Here is a 17,591-nt window from a genome sequence, read left to right as displayed (position 1 = left end):
CAAACCATCTCAACCTGTTTCTCTTCACAGCATCCATCACAGGCTCTATTCCCATCAACTTTCACAATTCATCATTTGTCTTCCTCTCTCTCAACGATACTCCGCACATCCACCGAACCATTCGCATTTCCACCCTTTCCAGCCTTCGTTGCTGCTCTACGTTCATTACCCACGTCTCGCTCCCATAAATCATAACACTTCTCACACATGCAGCATACACCTTTCCCTTCAGCTTCAACGACACTCCCCTCCTCGTCAGCACACAACTCAGTTCCCGAAACTTCTTCCATGTACATCTCACTCTAGCAACCGTTGCCGAGTCTGATCCACTTTCTCCATTCAGCATGTCTCATAGGTAGCAAAATGTTTTCACACCTTCCAGCTTCACACCCTCTCCAAAATCCAACTCAACATTTCCTCCCTCTGTGCACACCTTACACTTGAATGTAGCTGCCACACTGGTTAATGACCCTCTCAAACCACTACATTTTTGATGAACCCACTCAGCGCACATTGTACAATGAGTGCACTCTACCAACCAAATGACCAAGCACAGCGCACATTGCACTCTACCAAGTGCAATGAGCATGGAGAAAAGAAAGAAAACCAGGGAATTGTCTGAGGAGGCCAGACACAAGATTGTAGCCAAACATGGACAATCTAAAGGCTACAAGTCCATCTTCAGAGACCTTGATGTTCCTGTGTCCACCGTACGCAATGTTATCAGGAACTTTAAGGCCCATGGCACTGTGGCCAACCTCCCTGGACGAGGCTGCAAGAGAAAACTTGACATAAGATTGCAGCGAAGGATTGTTCAAATGGTGGAGAAAGCACCTCAATCAACTGCCAAACAGATCCAAGCTGACCTTCAGACAGAAGGTACAACAGTTTCAACTCGCACCATCCGTCGCCAACTCAATGAAAGGGGGTTCTATTGTAGGAGACCCAGGAGGACCCCACTGCTGAGAGAGAGACATAAGAAAGCCCAACTGGAGTTTGCCAAAACACACCTGAACACGCCAAAATCCTTCCAGGAGAATGTCCTCTGGACAGATGAGACCAAATTAGAGCTTTTTGGTGAAGCACATCATCTCTATGTTTACAGAAAACAAAAGGAAGCCTTCAAAGAAAAGAACACCTTCAAACATGGAGGAGGTTCAGTGATGCTTTGGGGTTGCTGTGCTTCCCCTGGCACTGGGTGCCTTGAATGTGTGCATGGCATCATGAAATCAGAAGATTACCAAGGCATTTTGGAGCGCAATGTTCAATCCAGTATCAGAAAGCTGGGTCTCCGAAGGTCATGGGTCTTGCAGCAGGACAATGACCCCAAATACAATTCAAAAAACACCCAGGAATGGTTCAAGACAAAACGCTGGACTGTGCTGAAGTGGCCAGCAATGAGTCCAGATCTAAATCCCATTGAACACCTGTGGGGAGATCTGAAAAACGGCAGTTGGGAGAAGGCACCCTTCAAATCTGGGAGAACTGGAGCAGTTTGCACAAGAAGAATGGGGCAAACTGCCAGTAGAAAGGTGTAGGAAGCTCATTCATGGCTAGAGGAAGCTCTTGACTGCAGTTATTTTGTCCAAAGGCTGAGCTACCAAATATTAAGTCCAGGGTGTCAATAAATTTGTCAATGCCATTTATTTTTATTTTCTGATTTAAAAGGATATATTAAGTTCTGAATCAAAAACAAAGGTTCTATAATATTAACTGTAATATTAACTAAGAAATAAAGAATTGTGGAGACCAAATACTTTTGTCAATGTCAACTTATTTTTGAGAAAATTGTGAATGAAATGGTGAATTATTTGAAAAAAGTGCAAGGGTGCCAATATTTTGGCCATGACTATACCCTCTACCAAGTGCCGTTCTTGTTATTAGTGTTTTTCCATCATCTGCTTGTTATGAACTATATGATGCGCCTCACCGTCGTGTTGTGCAAGTCACGTTCAGGGAGGGTTGCGGGAGAGTTGGATGTCTCCCAAAACCCATGCTGTGTGGAAGCATGCCTCAGAAGTTATGCTTCCCTGGCCTGTTATGAACTAATTGATGAACTTGATAAGAAACAAGAACGTCAATGTAAAAATTTATTATTCCTATAAACAAGCAGGTATTTGAATGTTGGATGAATGTTAAAGTTCCTCAATAAACATTAAATAAAATTTTGTTTCGACAGGAAATCCTTTGTGAAATTCAAAACGAGCATTCCCTTCTATCATAGCTCATGATATGATGCATTATGACCTCGTTGGATGACTTATTGAAAGACCCACAAAACGGGTTCTGCTCGACCGACATTGGAGTTGTCGAGTCATTCCACATGAGGAAGATATTATGTGAGGTGAGATACATCTCTTCAACAAATATACGAGTATTATTTAATCATATAGTAAATAATACAAAAAAAACGGTTTATTTCTTTATTTTTCAGGTATTATTAGTGGAATGCGGGATGGATCTTGGAGCTCCCCGCGTTCATCTCTTGAGTTCCACATCACAATGCGACAAACGCCCATATATATGCTCCGATTATAATCATCATCATGAGCAGGATTTATCTTAGAGCTCCCAGAGTTCCTCCTCCATTGAGTTCCTGATCGCAATGCAACAGACATTTATATACAGTTTGCTCCTACATCTACACTTAGCTACAAGATGCAACAGGAACAATAATGACAGTAAGCTCTATCTTCATCTCACCGATAATTAAATCAATTGCAAATGGAGGAAAAAGGTTGGAAAAAACGCTATGTTGAGGGTTTTGGTGTAGTTGGGTGTACCATGGGTGGAGTGGAGGTGTGGTGGGTGGAGGTGGGGTACACAGGCATTGAGGGTGGGGTAGGGTGGACAAGAAGTGCGGGAGGTCGGTACCAATGAGAATGTGTTGGGGTGCACCAGCAGGGCTGGGGTGTACCAAAGGATTCATAAACGGTCTGTTATAAAACTCTGTTCCTTCATCGATCCATAATTTATTTGGCTTCCTTTTGCTTTTATTAAATGTATGTTTCAAAGTTTCAACAAGACTGACACCCATTTTATTTATCAAAGGAACAACCCACGCACATATTGACCTTAAATCAATGACAGTTAAAGCATACTTTTATCCCCTATCGTTTTTAAGTTCAATTAAGTCACTCGACCATAAATAAATCAACTACTTTGGAATAAACGTTCCTTCTTTTAAACTCTTCATAACCTCCTTGAGGCATGAGGATTGGACATGGAATGCCCAAGTAGAAATGTTTCAAAATGTAATTTGCAGAATTCCAAGTCAATTCCAAGTCCATCAACCAATCATTATTCATCACACATTGCTAAAACATCCTACTGCAATCAAACTCAATGTGAGGAGATATATGCGTAATACATGAGGAGGCAAAATTTTAGTCATCACAAATCAGGGAAAAGTATTCTGAACATGGTTGATTGGCTTGTTTCTAAACTCAAAAAGCAGTCTACAATAAAGTACAAGATTTGCTATGAAGAGTGCCTCACCTTACGAATCAGGTTTGTAGTCAGCATTAGCACATCCGTGCCTTCATGGAAGGACTGAGCAGCTGCAAGGTAGCCAGTTCTCTGAGAAGGCACAAATAAAGGAATATAGGGATGGAAGCAAGGTGGGTGACACAATGAGTGAAGATTTGCGAAATTGATGGAGTATTACTAAATATTAACCCTGGTGTTGGGCTAGCGGCTAGGGTGCCGGCTTAGGATCCTATGATCCTGGGTTTGAATCCCGGTCGATCGCTGAATTAACGCCAGGGGGGTTGACTCAGCCTGTCATCCTTCCGAGGTCGGCTAATTGAGTACCAGTTCACTGGTAATTCCCTGTTTGTCGTTAAAGGCGGCAAAAAGGGTTGGCGTCGGGAAGGGCATCCGGCCGTAAAACATTGCTTCAAAAAGGGGACCAAAAAACAACAACAACCACGGTTCCCAAAAAAGGCCAACCCCCGCTTTGCGGGGAAAAATGGCCTCTGAAGGTGGTTATTTATATATATATATATTACTAAATATTAAGTAAAATGAAGTGCGTAAACAAACCGGAATATCAAATAAACGAGAACATCACTCGTAGAGCGTATAGTCTCACCTCACACGTGCATTCTGAACAAAACTACCATCGTTAACTGAACACGTTACTATTATGGCCCACTGCTATTCTGGTTCATACACTGGCCCATATTGTGGCCTATATACCATATTTTATGTCAGATAGTTTAATGGCATGGGTTATGAACGTCATAAATTTAATTATTCACTCACATCGAGTCATGTATCAGATATATGAAGTTTCAGTTATTTCACATAAGAATTTCAATTCAACCAATTATGGCTGGAATACCACTTCACCAATGACGACATCGTTATCACTCTATATACACCATGGGAAGTCGATGACATATGCCAAGTTTCTAATTTTTTTTCGTTGAGTGTTTTCTGAGAAAGGTATGTCCAAATTTTATTCCTTTAATCCAATATGGCTGCCATGCCATGTGACCTATGATGTCAGAGTTTGCAATCAAATATTCTCCATGGGGAGTCCCTTCCATGTTTAAAGTTTCACATCAATTGGACAAGCGGTTGCAGAGAAAACCATTTTTAAAACGAAAATATATAGGTGCGGACACACACACACAGACAGACAAGGCCATTGCAATAGTCTCGCATCCCCTTCAGGGCAAGCCTAATTAGAGCAAAGCCGCTGGCACACCATCACAAATACCCACACTTCCCACCAAAATTAAGGTTGAAGATGGCAAAAGTTACACCAGGAATGACCCAATATCCAATTCGAAGTTAATTTCCCCCCCCCCCCCCCCCCCCCGTTTTGACCCGTGACCCACCCTATGGGGCATGAACCGAAAAAATCGTTACATATTTCATATGCCCTGCAATGTTCATTGCATATACTAAGTTTCATTTTAAAATGTTTTATATTTGAACCCAGGGCCCTGGGGTTGGGGCCAAAAATGATACTGTTCCCACACTTTCTTCCCATGTAGTGATAACTACCAAGTTTGGTGAATTTCTGCACAACCATTTAGGAGGAAATAGCGTGGGGTTTGGGGGAGTGAGGAACGACTGACGGCCGATTACAATATGGGCAGTTTGTAAATCTATGGCCCTGGGATACAAACCGCTCTGTTCCACATCGAGAGTCTAATCAAATCAAATGTACTGGAGTAATCTTTCAAGATCAGTACACCTTTTCTGTTAACAGCAGTTTCCCACAAAATGTTTGAGGCTGGTCTGCTAATATTTTTATTGGGCGTTGAATGCGCTTCTAAATGGGGAAATGAAATTTTATAAAACCCCTTTTTCTCAAAACCTGCACTATAATGTAGAGTCCAGTACATTTATCAGCAGCTCTTTTGGTAAATGATTTCCACCAAATGTGAATGAAAGCAGAACACATTCCTCACCTTGTGAGCAAATTTGGGTGAACTCATCACCTCTATGGTGTTGAAAGCCGCCCATCCAATATCATAGCCCAGCATCTGAAGCTGTTCAAAGAGTAGGACAACAAATGATCAACACTGAACCTTCAAATTCAACTCTGACCCCCCACCCCCCCCCCCCCACCACCCTCCTCTCATGAATTGTTACATACATAATTAAGCTTGGCGATCGCGTTCGCCTTGACTGCGATGTTGTCCTGTTTCAGCTCCTGTTTCACCTCATCAATGCATTGAGCCACGTACTTGGGCTGTGGAATACATAAATGGGTGGAAGTTATTGTTAACAAGTTAATAACCAAATGAACTACGATTCAAGGAAAGGCAATACATGCTTGTACAAATTAGCCAACTAGAATGAGCAATGAAAGATTACATACCTTCGCCCAGACTTGGCTTGTGTGGATTTATAGTACGTATTTTATAGACGTACTTGCATTCTAATTGCACATACTTTATAGAGGTACTCGGTTGAAAAAAATAACGTGTAAAAACTGTAGTTTACATTGGCAAATTATGTGCGGAAAGACAGCCAAACAAGACAAACAAGCGTTACGCCTAGGTCCCCCGTCGGTGAAGTGATGCGAGTTGACAAAGTGGAAGACGCAAGGCGGCCATCTTGGATTTTGACGTGGCGACCCAATTTTCAATAGCGTTCTCCCTTATGCGAAGATACACCCACACACCAGATTAGAAGTTAGTAGTTCGTTTATTTTTCAAGATATTTCGCTCACAAGGTTCAGACATATATATGGTGACGGCCATCTTGGATTTTGACGTGGCGACCCAATTTTCAATAGCGTTCTTCCTTATGCGTAGATACACCCACACACCAGATTAGAAGTTGGCAGTTCATCTCTTTTTCAAGATATTTCGCTCACAAGGTTCAGACATTTACTTTTCAAGATATCGTGCTCACAAGGTTTAGATATGGTGACAGCCATCTTGGATTTTGACGTGGCGACCTCATTTTCAATAGGGCTCTTCCATATGCCTAGTTGCACCCACACACCAAATTAGAATTCGGTCCTTCGCTTACGCACGCACGCCCGCACGGACGGACAAACCATAGTCCCCCTTTCGCTCCGCGGTGTGACAGGGGACAACAAACGGACCAAAAATGCAATACCCTCTCGTTCGACAAGAGTAATGAGGGGGTTTGTGGTACCACCTTCACAATGCTCAGATTCATTATCTTGGCTAAAACAAATCCCAAACCTCCTACTTCGTAATGGAAACATTAAATCATGAAAGTTTATTTCAGCTCTAACTGCCAATTGTTTTTCTTTTGAAAAGCACATTTTTATAACATTGGAAATTCTGTGCACACACAACTGCAGTAACTCATCAAATAAATATAAAGCACGATTCCTTCAAATAGACATTTAAACAAGATACCAGCCTCCCTCAAACTCACACAATTATCTTAGCTCAAGTCCCTGCTATCCTCTTCAACTGCATATGGTCACAACTTCGGCACATATGACCACAATTTCTGTGTGCTTGGAATGATAGATTTTGACAATAAAAAATGATAAAAGAAATGATATAAAATGACGACAGAATTATATAAAAGACCTGAAAATAAATTGAGTGTTCCCTTGCATAAAATAAGTATATATACCACCTTTAGAGGCCATTTTTCCCCGCAAGCGGGGGTTGGCCTTTTTCGGGAACCGTGGTTGTTGTTGTTTTTTGGTCCCCTTTTTGAAGCAATGTTTTACGGCCGGATGCCCTTCCTGACGCCAACCCTTTTTGCCACCTTTAACGACAAACAGGGAATTACCAGTGAACTGGTACTCAATTAGCCGACCTCGGAAGGATGACAGGCTGAGTCAACCCCCCTGGCGTTAATTCAGCGATCGACCGGGATTCGAACCCAGGATACTAGGATCCTAAGCCGGCACCCTAGCCGCTAGCCCAACACCAGGGATAAATAAGTGTCATAAATTGCATAAGTTTCATTGCATAAAATAAGTGTCAAACAATAATGAAAAGAACACAAGCAGACCTGGAGTGGCGACAAACAATCCCCCTTGCCGGAGGCGGCGACAAATAATCCCCCTTGCCGGAGGCGGCGACAAACAATCACCCTTGCCGGAGGCGGCGACAAACAATCCCCCTTGCCGGCGGCGGCGACAAACAATCCCCCTTGCCGGAGGCGGCGACAAATAATCCCCCTTGCCGGAGGCGGCGACAAACAATCCCCCTTGCTGGAGGCAGCAACAAATAATCCCCCTTGCCGGAGGCGGCGACAAACAATCCCTCTTGCCGGACTCGACGACAAACAATCCCTGGTGGATCACACTGGAGAAGGTGGATCAGACTCGGCAACGGTTGCTCGAGTGAGATGTGCATGGAAGAAGTTTCGGGAACTGAGTGGCGTGCTGATGAGGAGGGGAGTGTCATTGAAGCTGAAGGGAAAGGTGTATGCTGCATGTGTGAGAAGTGTTACGATTTACGGAAGCGAGACATCGGTAATGAACGTAGAGCAGCAACGAAGGTTGGAAAGGGTGGAAATGCGAATGGTTCGATGGATGTGCGGAGTATCGTTGAGAGAGAGGAAGACAAATGATGAATTGCGAAAGATGATGGGAATAGAGCCTGTGATTGATGCTGTGAAGAGGAACAGGTTGAGATGGTTTGGTCATGTGTTGAGGAAAGATGAAAGTGACTGGTTGAGAAGAGTGATGGAAATGAATGTAGAAGGAAGTAGAGGACGAGGAAGACTGAGAAAGCCTTGCCTAAAGATGGTGGAAGAAGAAATGCGGGCAAGGGGGTTAACAAGGGGAGATGCAGAAAATAGGGCAAGATGGAGAAGATTGTAATGGGGACCGCAAGGCTAACCCCCGCTCTAGCAGGGAAAATGGCCTTTAAAATGCCTGTTGTTGTTGTTGTTGTATATATCGCTTTTCGCCCGATGCCTCAATGGTGAAGAATCACTAAAGAATTAAATAACTCTCGTATCAGAATCCATATTCAGATCTTCACCAATATCAAATCGATTCTTCCTTGTCACACACCCAACCTGTCCACCAAGTTTCGTCCAAATCCGTAAATAACTTTTTGAGATATCCTGCTATATATAGTTTTTGGCCCTAACTCCTAATGGTGAAGAATCACTTTAAAAAATTCTACTCGCCGGATCCCAATCCGGATATTTACCAAAATATAATCATTACGTCCTTGTCACATACACCATCTCTCTGCCAAATTTTGTCCGAATCCGTCCACAACTTTTTGAGATATCTTGTTCACAAACAGACAGACAGGGGTGAAAACATAACCTCCATCCACCTTTGGTGGTGGAGGTAATGAAAATGACCAAATCCAGAAAATGATAAAAGCAAAACTTAGAAATAGGAATCTTTCAAGTGCCATAAAAAATAGAACACTCCACCCCCCTCACCCTTGACAAATAATTTGAAACAAGAATAAAATACTGGCCAATAAATGCCTGCAAGTCAATTCTTGAAATACTCCAATGACTTGAATTAAACTGAAATGGTTTTCGTACTTCTGGCTGAGTCAAAGCTGCGACATTCACAGCCCAGTCAAAATAAGAAACAATGAGGCAAATCTGTGCCTCAGAATAACCAATTGCTATGGAGATAGCTTTTGCGTGTACGGAGTCAATGTGCAATGATAAGTGCGAATTACAAAAGAAAAAAAATCTGGTTCATACGGAGCAGATGCTCACAAGCGTCTAAATAGGCATTAATGAGGACATAAACCAGATTCTCTAAAATGTCAAAAGATGGGAAATGTTTCTAACTTCTAGGCAATGCAGGACGATGTCCAAGTCATGGACACAATCCTTCAACTTGAGTTCATCTTTTGTGCTTCAAGCAGAGTTCACATTTTGTTCCTACTCATAATATTACCTCTGCCACCAAAGGTGGACGGAGGTTATGTTTTCACACCTATCTCTATCTCTCTATGTGTCTGTGGACAGGATATCTCAAAAAGTTGACGGATTTGAATGAAACTTGGTGGACAGGTTGGAGTGTGATAAGGACGAATCAATTCGATTTTGTTGAAGATCTGAATGCGGATACGAGAATTTTTTTAAGCGATTCTTCACCAGAGTGATAGGGCCAAAAACAATATTTAGCATGACGTTTCAAAAAGTTATGCATGGATTTTGGCTAAAACTTGGTAGATGAATTGGATGGTTGAGAAGAAGATGCCGATTCGATTTAGGTTCAGGTCCGGATCCAGGTCCGACCTATCGGTGGGATACAAAACATAAATTGTTCAGCCCGACGGAGGTATGTGCTCTACAGAGTGTCATTGTAGTTCAGCTTGCATTACTTTTAACGTATCATCCAGATTTGGAAACTCAAACACTCTTGGCCCGTTTGAGGGGAAGCTTTGTACATTTTAACAAGCGTTACGCCTAGGTCCCCCGTCGGTGAAGTGATGCGAGTTGACAAAGTGGAAGACGCAAGGCGGCCATCTTGGATTTTGACGTGGCGACCCAATTTTCAATAGCGTTCTTCCTTATGCCTAGATACACCCACACACCGGATTAGAAGTTGGTACTTCGCTTATTTTTCAAGATATTCAGCTCACAAGGTTCAGACATACATGGCATCAGACATACATGGCGGCGGCCATCTTGGATTTTGACGTGGGTTGCACCCACACCAAATTCGAAGGCGGTCCTTTGCTTACGCACGCACGCATGCCGGCACGCACGGACGGACGGACACACGGACGGAGGGGAAAGCCATAGTCCCCCTTTCGCTCCGCGGTGCGACGGGGGACAAAAATGTATTTTACAGACAATGACCACCAGAGTGGGCAGCCAATTGTTTATAAATATAAACAAATTTGATGCTTTTGTAGACCACAAATTTCATAAATCCTGCTGTTTCACCCTCTGTTATCATCTCATTTGCCAACATCTTGATCTGTGATGGAAACACATCATTGTTGATTGTTGGTCTTGCTTTAGCAACATAAGACAAATTACCTCCAAAATCTATATAGAAAAATCTACCTGCAAACTACCTCGTCGATTCAGAACCAATTTTTCATTTTCATCAGGTTATACAAATCGACCGGAGAGCATACAGTTCGATTTTAAAAAACAAATGAACTTGAAGACTCCTCACTAAATGCAAATAATTTGCTGCAAAGGCCGCAGATCATCGCCTGACTCACTTGGCAATCAAAGGTTATAAAATCGAAAGCATTAGTCATTTATTTACATAACTACAGTTAATAGAACACCTTACTCCGCACGGTCTTGAAAAACAAGGACAAGGGCGGGGTCTGCGAGCGGCAAATTTGATTGGAGGTGATGACGTAAAATGCTGCAATATTTTGTCCAAGTACTGCTAAACAGAAAAGGTTTTGAAAATGCTAAAAAGAGGATTTGTGTTCTAGTTTTCAGGTATATAATTAAATAAATATTTTAAAGGTTGGAGAAAACAAAATTTCGAGGTCTACCATCGTTGATGCACCATCTTTTACAACGCCTTATTTAACACGTTACACGAGTTATTCGTGCCTATTGTTTGTGTCCTTTATGACATCCTTAAAAACAGAAGTTTCCTGCTTGGAATGACTTTCAATTTTGAGTGTCAGATAAGACAGAGTATAAAAATTGTCTCATTCTGTACACGTGCGATAGGGACTGATTTAGAGCCAAAGTACTGCAAAAGTGCAGATTCGTTTTCCGATTAACGTTCAAACAAGATGGCGTCCGTACCACGTGACATATGACGTCATAATTATGAATAAAAAAAATCATACAGGCGGAGGCGCTCCTGTGGTAAAATGTCGTGGCAATCGGACCAACGGTTGCTGAGAAAATGCATTTTTTTAATGCAGACACGCACGCTACGCGTACGCACCTGAATGCCTAACCATGCTTTTCGCTTTGCGTGTGTTGGGTAATAAACAGGACGCCATGGCAACCTCAATGCACAAACAAGGAAAACGACCAAATGTTTTTTCGAAAGATCTTGTCGTGTTTGTGAAAGACAAACAATTTCAAATTGATCAGCACGCATGCTAGACCGCACTTGGTTTGCATTCCCCTATCGCCGCCTCCGGATAGAAGCAAGGCCGCGAGCTTGCAATACATGCAGGCATCACATCGTTAGCCGCATGCTAGAATGATCTGAAGCATGCATGCGGCACGGGCACGTGATATAGTATGAGAGATAGGTGTACAATGCGTGACTTCTGATTGGCTGTCTAATTTTAGGAGAGACTAGAATGACCCATTTGATCGCAGCACCGATCGCAGCACCGATCTCATACCTGATCAATTGTGGGATTTTCTTTGGACAAAGGGAAAGAAATCGCTTTAATTTGTCGTGTCCACTCCTGAAGGTATGGGAGAGGTCACCTGTGTGCAGGTGAGTGTGAGAGCGTATGAACCCGCAGGCACATCAGCAAGCAGATCCTCCATGCTCATCATCAGATGTCACGTGATCCCTATATACCCCCTAGTATACAGTGCAGTATATACAGTACAGTATACAGTACTAGTAAGTACAGTATATATATTCTATTGTAGTCCACAGTAAAAAGTGCACTGGGTCTCACATATCCTGTAATCGATATACCTGGCCAGACTATCCGTATATTGAGTGCAAGCTTTGGATGAGCGGAGCTCCTAAATATTGCCAACCTGAAATCCAGAGAGAATTCCTGTTTAATATCTCCATGCATATGCAACTTATACCTTAAAGTTATTAAAGAAACTTTAACCTCAAGCATGCCCTGCTTTACTTAATAATTAATTAGATAGAACTTAACTTAACAGCTTGCACACCTTCACTCGGCCAAGGATACCTGCGCACCTATTTGCAGATTTTTCCCATTTAACTTCACAGCAGCAATACCGGATCACGTGAGCCCACGTGACTGTTCACAGGACAGGTGAAGCCGTCACGTGACTCGGCACAACCGCCGCAAACCGCAAACGTCACACGCCGGAGGCAAAAGGACGAGGTGGAGGTGGTCGAGATGAACCTGCGTGACGCGTCAGGCCCGAGCAGGTTCCCTCACCGCAATACGGTTATTGTGACGCGGCCGACGGACGACATTGCGGAAAGACTGGACACGACTCTGAGAGGATTGCCCCTCGTCTCGTCTCCCACCTCGTCATCCTTGTGGTTGCGGATGCCACGTACGAGATCCTGGAGGTTCTTGTCGAACATGCGATCCAAGCTGCCTTTCACGATGCGCAGCGCCATGGCGGCTGGGGTTCGTCCCGCGAACTAGAGACGCATCGCAAGTGGACCGAAGGGCGCCAGAAGCGGAGACACGCGGGCGGCGGGACGTCAGGGACGAAGGATCCGATAAAGATGGCGCCAGGAGCAAACACCACGTGACGCGATGTGACAATCGTGAATCGAGGGCTCGCCTTCCGCATTTCCTTCTGATTTCCTTCCCTCCCTTTTCAGGTTCCGTTTCACCACAGCCTTTAAAGACGCAAATACAATGATTTCCTAACGCTAAATAACGACGACATATACAGTATTTTGTAACGACACGGCAACGCAAATTGTATGAGGCCATCTATTTATTATGTACGCAAAAACGGCGGAGGTTTTGGCACTCTTCCTCCTCTTCCCACTCAGCTCCCTCACACCCCACCCCACCATAATATCCATACCTCCCCCACCCTCCCATACGCACCGAGCATCTATGTGCGTACGTAATACATAAATGGGTCGAACATTATCCCTGCATCACGTGAGTAAATTTCTTCAGAGAAAATTTTCTCCATATACTGTATACGTAAAGCTTTGTTAGGAATATAAAAATTACCGATTTATTAAAAACCTGCCTATGAAATGTGGAAAATATGTATAAATATTAATATTAAAAATTATAATTAAATTATATTTATGTGCGCTTCCCTCTCTCTCCCCATCTTGTCTCCCGCTCCCTTTATTGTTGTGTCTGTTTTTGTTTTTTTTGTGATTAATGTTAGCTCTTTCATGAGCCTCGATCTTGTATACCAAAAAAAGAAAAGTGGGGATTGCGGGATAACGTTTAAGTTAGTTGTTGAGTTGTGGTGTAGTCTTACCGTAGGCAGGTTATCCAAGCAATCTCATGGCAAGAAATTCATTATATGGTTTGCCATTGCCTTCCTAGCCGAAGTCAAGACAGGAATTGGTAATTTGTCCATTAGTTCAGTACACAATGGCCTACTCTTCACGAAAGACACCTTGGGGTCTTTAATGTCTACCGTGAAATGGGGTGAATAGGGACAGCAAGGTGAATAGGGACAGCAAGGTGAATAGGGACAGCAAGGTGAATAGGGACAGCAAGGTGAATAGGGACAGCAAGGTGAATAGGGACAGCAAGGTGAATAGGGACAGCAAGGTGAATAGGGACATCAAGGTGAATAGGGACAGCAAGGTGAATAGGGACAGCAAGGTGAATAGGGACACAAACTGAAAAAAAGTTCGGAAACTTTTTTCGCTGAAAATTGATAACCACACTGATTTGTTGATATTTGGGTTGAAAGTGTTCTCTTGTTTTTTTAAAAAGCAACTTATAGTCCCTATTAACCCCATATATGGGTTAAATAGGATTTTTATGGCTGTCCCTATTCACCCCGTTTTACGGGTGAATAGGGACAGTCACTAATACAAAAAAATAATAATCAAGAAATAGGGACAGTTTGGAGAAACTTTTTACCCCATATTTTTTCTCATTGGCACCGTGGTTTATATTATGGGTGCATATTATGTGCATCCATCTGAGCTATCAATTTAGCAATAAGTTGGAAACTCAGGATTGTTTCTTGATTATTATTTTTTTGTATTAGTGACTGTCCCTATTCACCCGTAAAACGGGGTGAATAGGGACAGCCATAAAAATTCTATTTATTCCTATTTAACCCATATATGGGGTTAATAGGAACTATAATTTGCTTTTTTTTTTTTAAAAGAGAACACTTTCAACCCAAATATCAACAAATCAGTATGGTTATCAATTTTCAGTGAAAAAAGTTTCCGAACTTTTTTTCAGTTTGTGTCCCTATTCACCCCATTTTACGGTACCAGACACCGACACCGCCTTGTGGGTGGTCTCAAACGTATTGCACCATACTCACCATACCAGTCACAAACACCTGTTCACTCTTGTTTTCAGGATTAGCCTCGATTTCCACCAACAAAACCCCTGGAAGCACTCGCACTATTCCACGTACACAGGCGGAAATGGCAAGTCGTCTCCACACTCGCAGTGGGTCTGGGAGGACATTTATTTAATGACCAGGACCTGACCCTGTGTACCCATAAGACAAATCCAAAATTTGGTGGAGGTCGACCAAGCGGTTTTAGATTACATAAAGAACAGACATACAGACATTTCCTAATGAGCTCACCTGGAACAAAGTTCAGGAGAGCTTATGCGATGGCGCATCGTCCGTCCATCATTCCGTCCGTCCGTCAGTCCGTCCATCCGTCCGGAAACACTTGAAACCTCTCCAAAACCACTGATGGGATTGCGACCAAATTTAGCACAAATGATATTTATTGTGTTGTGACTAAAGTTTATTCACAGCATTAAAAAAAATCGGGGTCTAAGGCGGTCTAGGGGGAGGGCATGTTGCTCCACTCTCCCCCACCACACTCCCTCACCCCAACTTCACCCAAAGTAGGTATTTGGTCTTTTCTCTGAAACTGCATACCGATTTCAATGAAACTTCAAAAAAACCTCAATCGCCCGTGATGTACCAATGTTTGTTCAAGGCATTAGAAAAATTGGGGTCTGAGGAGGGAGGGGGAGGGGGGAGGCGGGTTGCCCCCAAAATAGGTGCTTTTTATTTGTTGTTTTTTTTGTTTGTTTTTTTTGTTTTATGATTATGTTAGTATGGTTGTACATGCTGCCCTGTCTTCTAGCGACCATTGAAGTTGGTTTAAAATACCTTTCGTAAGTGTAGTGTACTCTTTATTCTCTCAGGTGAGCACCAGGGGTTTTGCCCCTATGTTTCAAGTATATTGGTCGGTTGCGTTCGTTATTCTGTCTGTTTGTTTGTCTGTCTGTCTGTTTGTTACTCGCCTACAGGTCACAATTCTAAACCGATCGTCTTGAAACTTCACCAAGTTGTAAGAAGCCTATTGATTTTGAGGTCAAAGGTCATCTGGAAATCGCCATTTTTCATCCGATCGACTTGAAAATTGAACAGCATTTGCACATGGAGTCACTAAATTGGTAAACCAACCATTTTAGGTCAAAAGGTTAAAGGTCAACTCAAGGTAAAACTTCTAAAATCATCAATTTTCATCTGAAAAACCGTAAATTTTCATCCGATTGACTTGAAATTTTAACAGCAATTACATATTGTATCACTGATTTGGGAAACCAACTATTTCAGGGCAAAATGTCAACTCAAGGTCAAAGGTCCACTCAACATCAAACTTCTAATATCAATTTTCATCTGAAAAATCATCAATTTTAATCTGATTGACCCAAGCTTTGATTTAGATCATCAATTTTAATCTTAATGAAATGAACAATTTCATGTATCCATTTCAACTTTTTGGGGGGGGGGGGGGGGCAAGTGGATTTTGCAAGTATCGCCCTCTGCATGACGTCTTCTTGTTTGTTTGTTTGTTTGTTTGGTATTGTGAAATTGAAGATTCGCAAGTATATTGGTGGTCTTGTCTGTAATTACTCGCGAAAACTGAAGATTTTTCGAGTGTTTTGGTTGGTCGCATGTGCTATTCTGTCTGACTGTCTGATTCTTACTTGCGAAATCTAATATTCGCAAGTATATTGGTCGGTCTGGTCTGTTATTCTATCTATCTGTCTGTCTGTCTGTCTGTCTGTCTGTCTGTCTTTTTTGTTTGTTTGTATGTATGTCAATTGTCTACAGGTCACATTTTTACTCTGATCTTTACAAAACTCCACCACCTACCTGGTAGAGGTAGTGACACGCTGTAAGCCTATTGTTTTTTAAGGGCAATGGGTCAAAGGTCACGCTCACAGAAATCGCCAATTTTCAACCGATTCACATGATATCTATGTATCTACTGTATGTAAAACTGAAAAAAGGGTGGATGGTGAAACCTCATCGAAGTGAGGGGTCGACCCTTGTGAGTATGTCTCTTAATTATACCTACTGTTTGAACGTGAGTTGTGCCAGGAGTGCGTACGTCTACATTAATTACAGACTATTGTAACATACCTTTTAGACATGTAGACATTGAGAGCCCGCTACACCTTTTAGACCTTTGAAACCCTTTTAGACCATTTTAAACCTTTTATACGCTTTGGACCTTTTAAGACCATTTACACCCTTTAAACCTTTTTTTTTTTTTTTTTTTTTTTTGTATACAAGATCGAGGCTCGTGAAAGAGCGAACATTAATCACACAGAAAGACAAACAGACACACAAAACAAGTAACATCGGGAGCGGTAGACAAGATGGGGAGAGAGGGGGAAGGACACAAACACAACATTTGAGAGCAGGGACCGAGAGACATGGAGACATCGAGAGAACTGTGGGAGGGAGAGGGCTTTGGGGGGAAGGCATGGGAAGGGGGGGGGGGGTGGGAGAGGTATAAAACATATGGACACTGCCAAGACTTCCAGGAAAGAAGTTGGAATTTCAAACAAGGTGGATCTGGGGTGAATTAGTGGGGGTAGAAAAGATCAAGGTTTTGGATGGGGGAAGATAAGAGATGGTGGTGAACAGCTGTTTTGAAGACCTGGAGGGAGGAGTGTGATTGAAGTGAGTGTGGGAGTTTGTTCCAGAGGCGGGAGAAAAGAGGAATGAAAGAGTGAAGGTGAGCAGAGAGCCGAGATTTCGGCAGTTTAACCATCAGAGGGTGGCTGGCAGATCTTGTGCGACCTGTAGGAATATTTGGGGGACAGAGCACAGAGAGAGCTGGGGGAGCAAGGCCGGAGAGGAGTCGGTAGAAGACAGCAAGACCACCTACCTGCCTGTGGTGAGTGAGTGAAAGGCCCTCAGAGATACCTTCATCGCGGGAGATTCCAATGATTCTGAAAGCTTTGGATTCAACAGCGTGAAGCCGAGCCAGGTGTGAGGCAGGAGCACCAGCCCATAGGGGAGAACAGTATTCCATTGAGCTGCGGATGAAAGCCTTGTATGTGGTGAGGAGCTCAGGTGTGCCTAGGAAGGACTTC

General features: G+C 42.9%; 1 protein-coding gene across 5 annotated transcripts in view; it reads right to left on the bottom strand.

Moving 5' to 3' along the window:
- AP3D1 (adaptor related protein complex 3 subunit delta 1) overlaps positions 1-12,831 on the bottom strand; it is a 100,133-nt gene extending 87,302 nt beyond the window's left edge. For 3 of the 5 annotated variants that reach the window (XM_068108307.2, XM_068108324.2, XM_068108333.2), the window contains exons 1-4: positions 12,581-12,822; positions 5,615-5,710; positions 5,427-5,507; positions 3,499-3,579 (exon numbers count right to left, since the gene is read on the bottom strand). In XM_068108307.2, the coding sequence (XP_067964408.2) occupies positions 3,499-3,579; positions 5,427-5,507; positions 5,615-5,710; positions 12,581-12,676 (354 nt within the window). In that variant the 5' untranslated portion in view covers positions 12,677-12,822. Of the gene's footprint in view, positions 1-3,498; positions 3,580-5,426; positions 5,508-5,614; positions 5,711-12,580 lie in introns of all 5 variants that reach the window. The other 2 variants (XM_068108314.2, XM_078767853.1) reach the window with 1 other exon arrangement.
- Positions 12,832-17,591: the final 4,760 nt, after the last annotated feature.

This window comes from Myxine glutinosa, chromosome 1, assembly GCF_964187855.1.
Source record: "Myxine glutinosa chromosome 1, kmMyxGlut1.1, whole genome shotgun sequence".
NCBI lineage: Eukaryota > Metazoa > Chordata > Myxini > Myxiniformes > Myxinidae > Myxine > Myxine glutinosa.
This window is presented reverse-complemented; position numbering and strand designations above follow the sequence as displayed.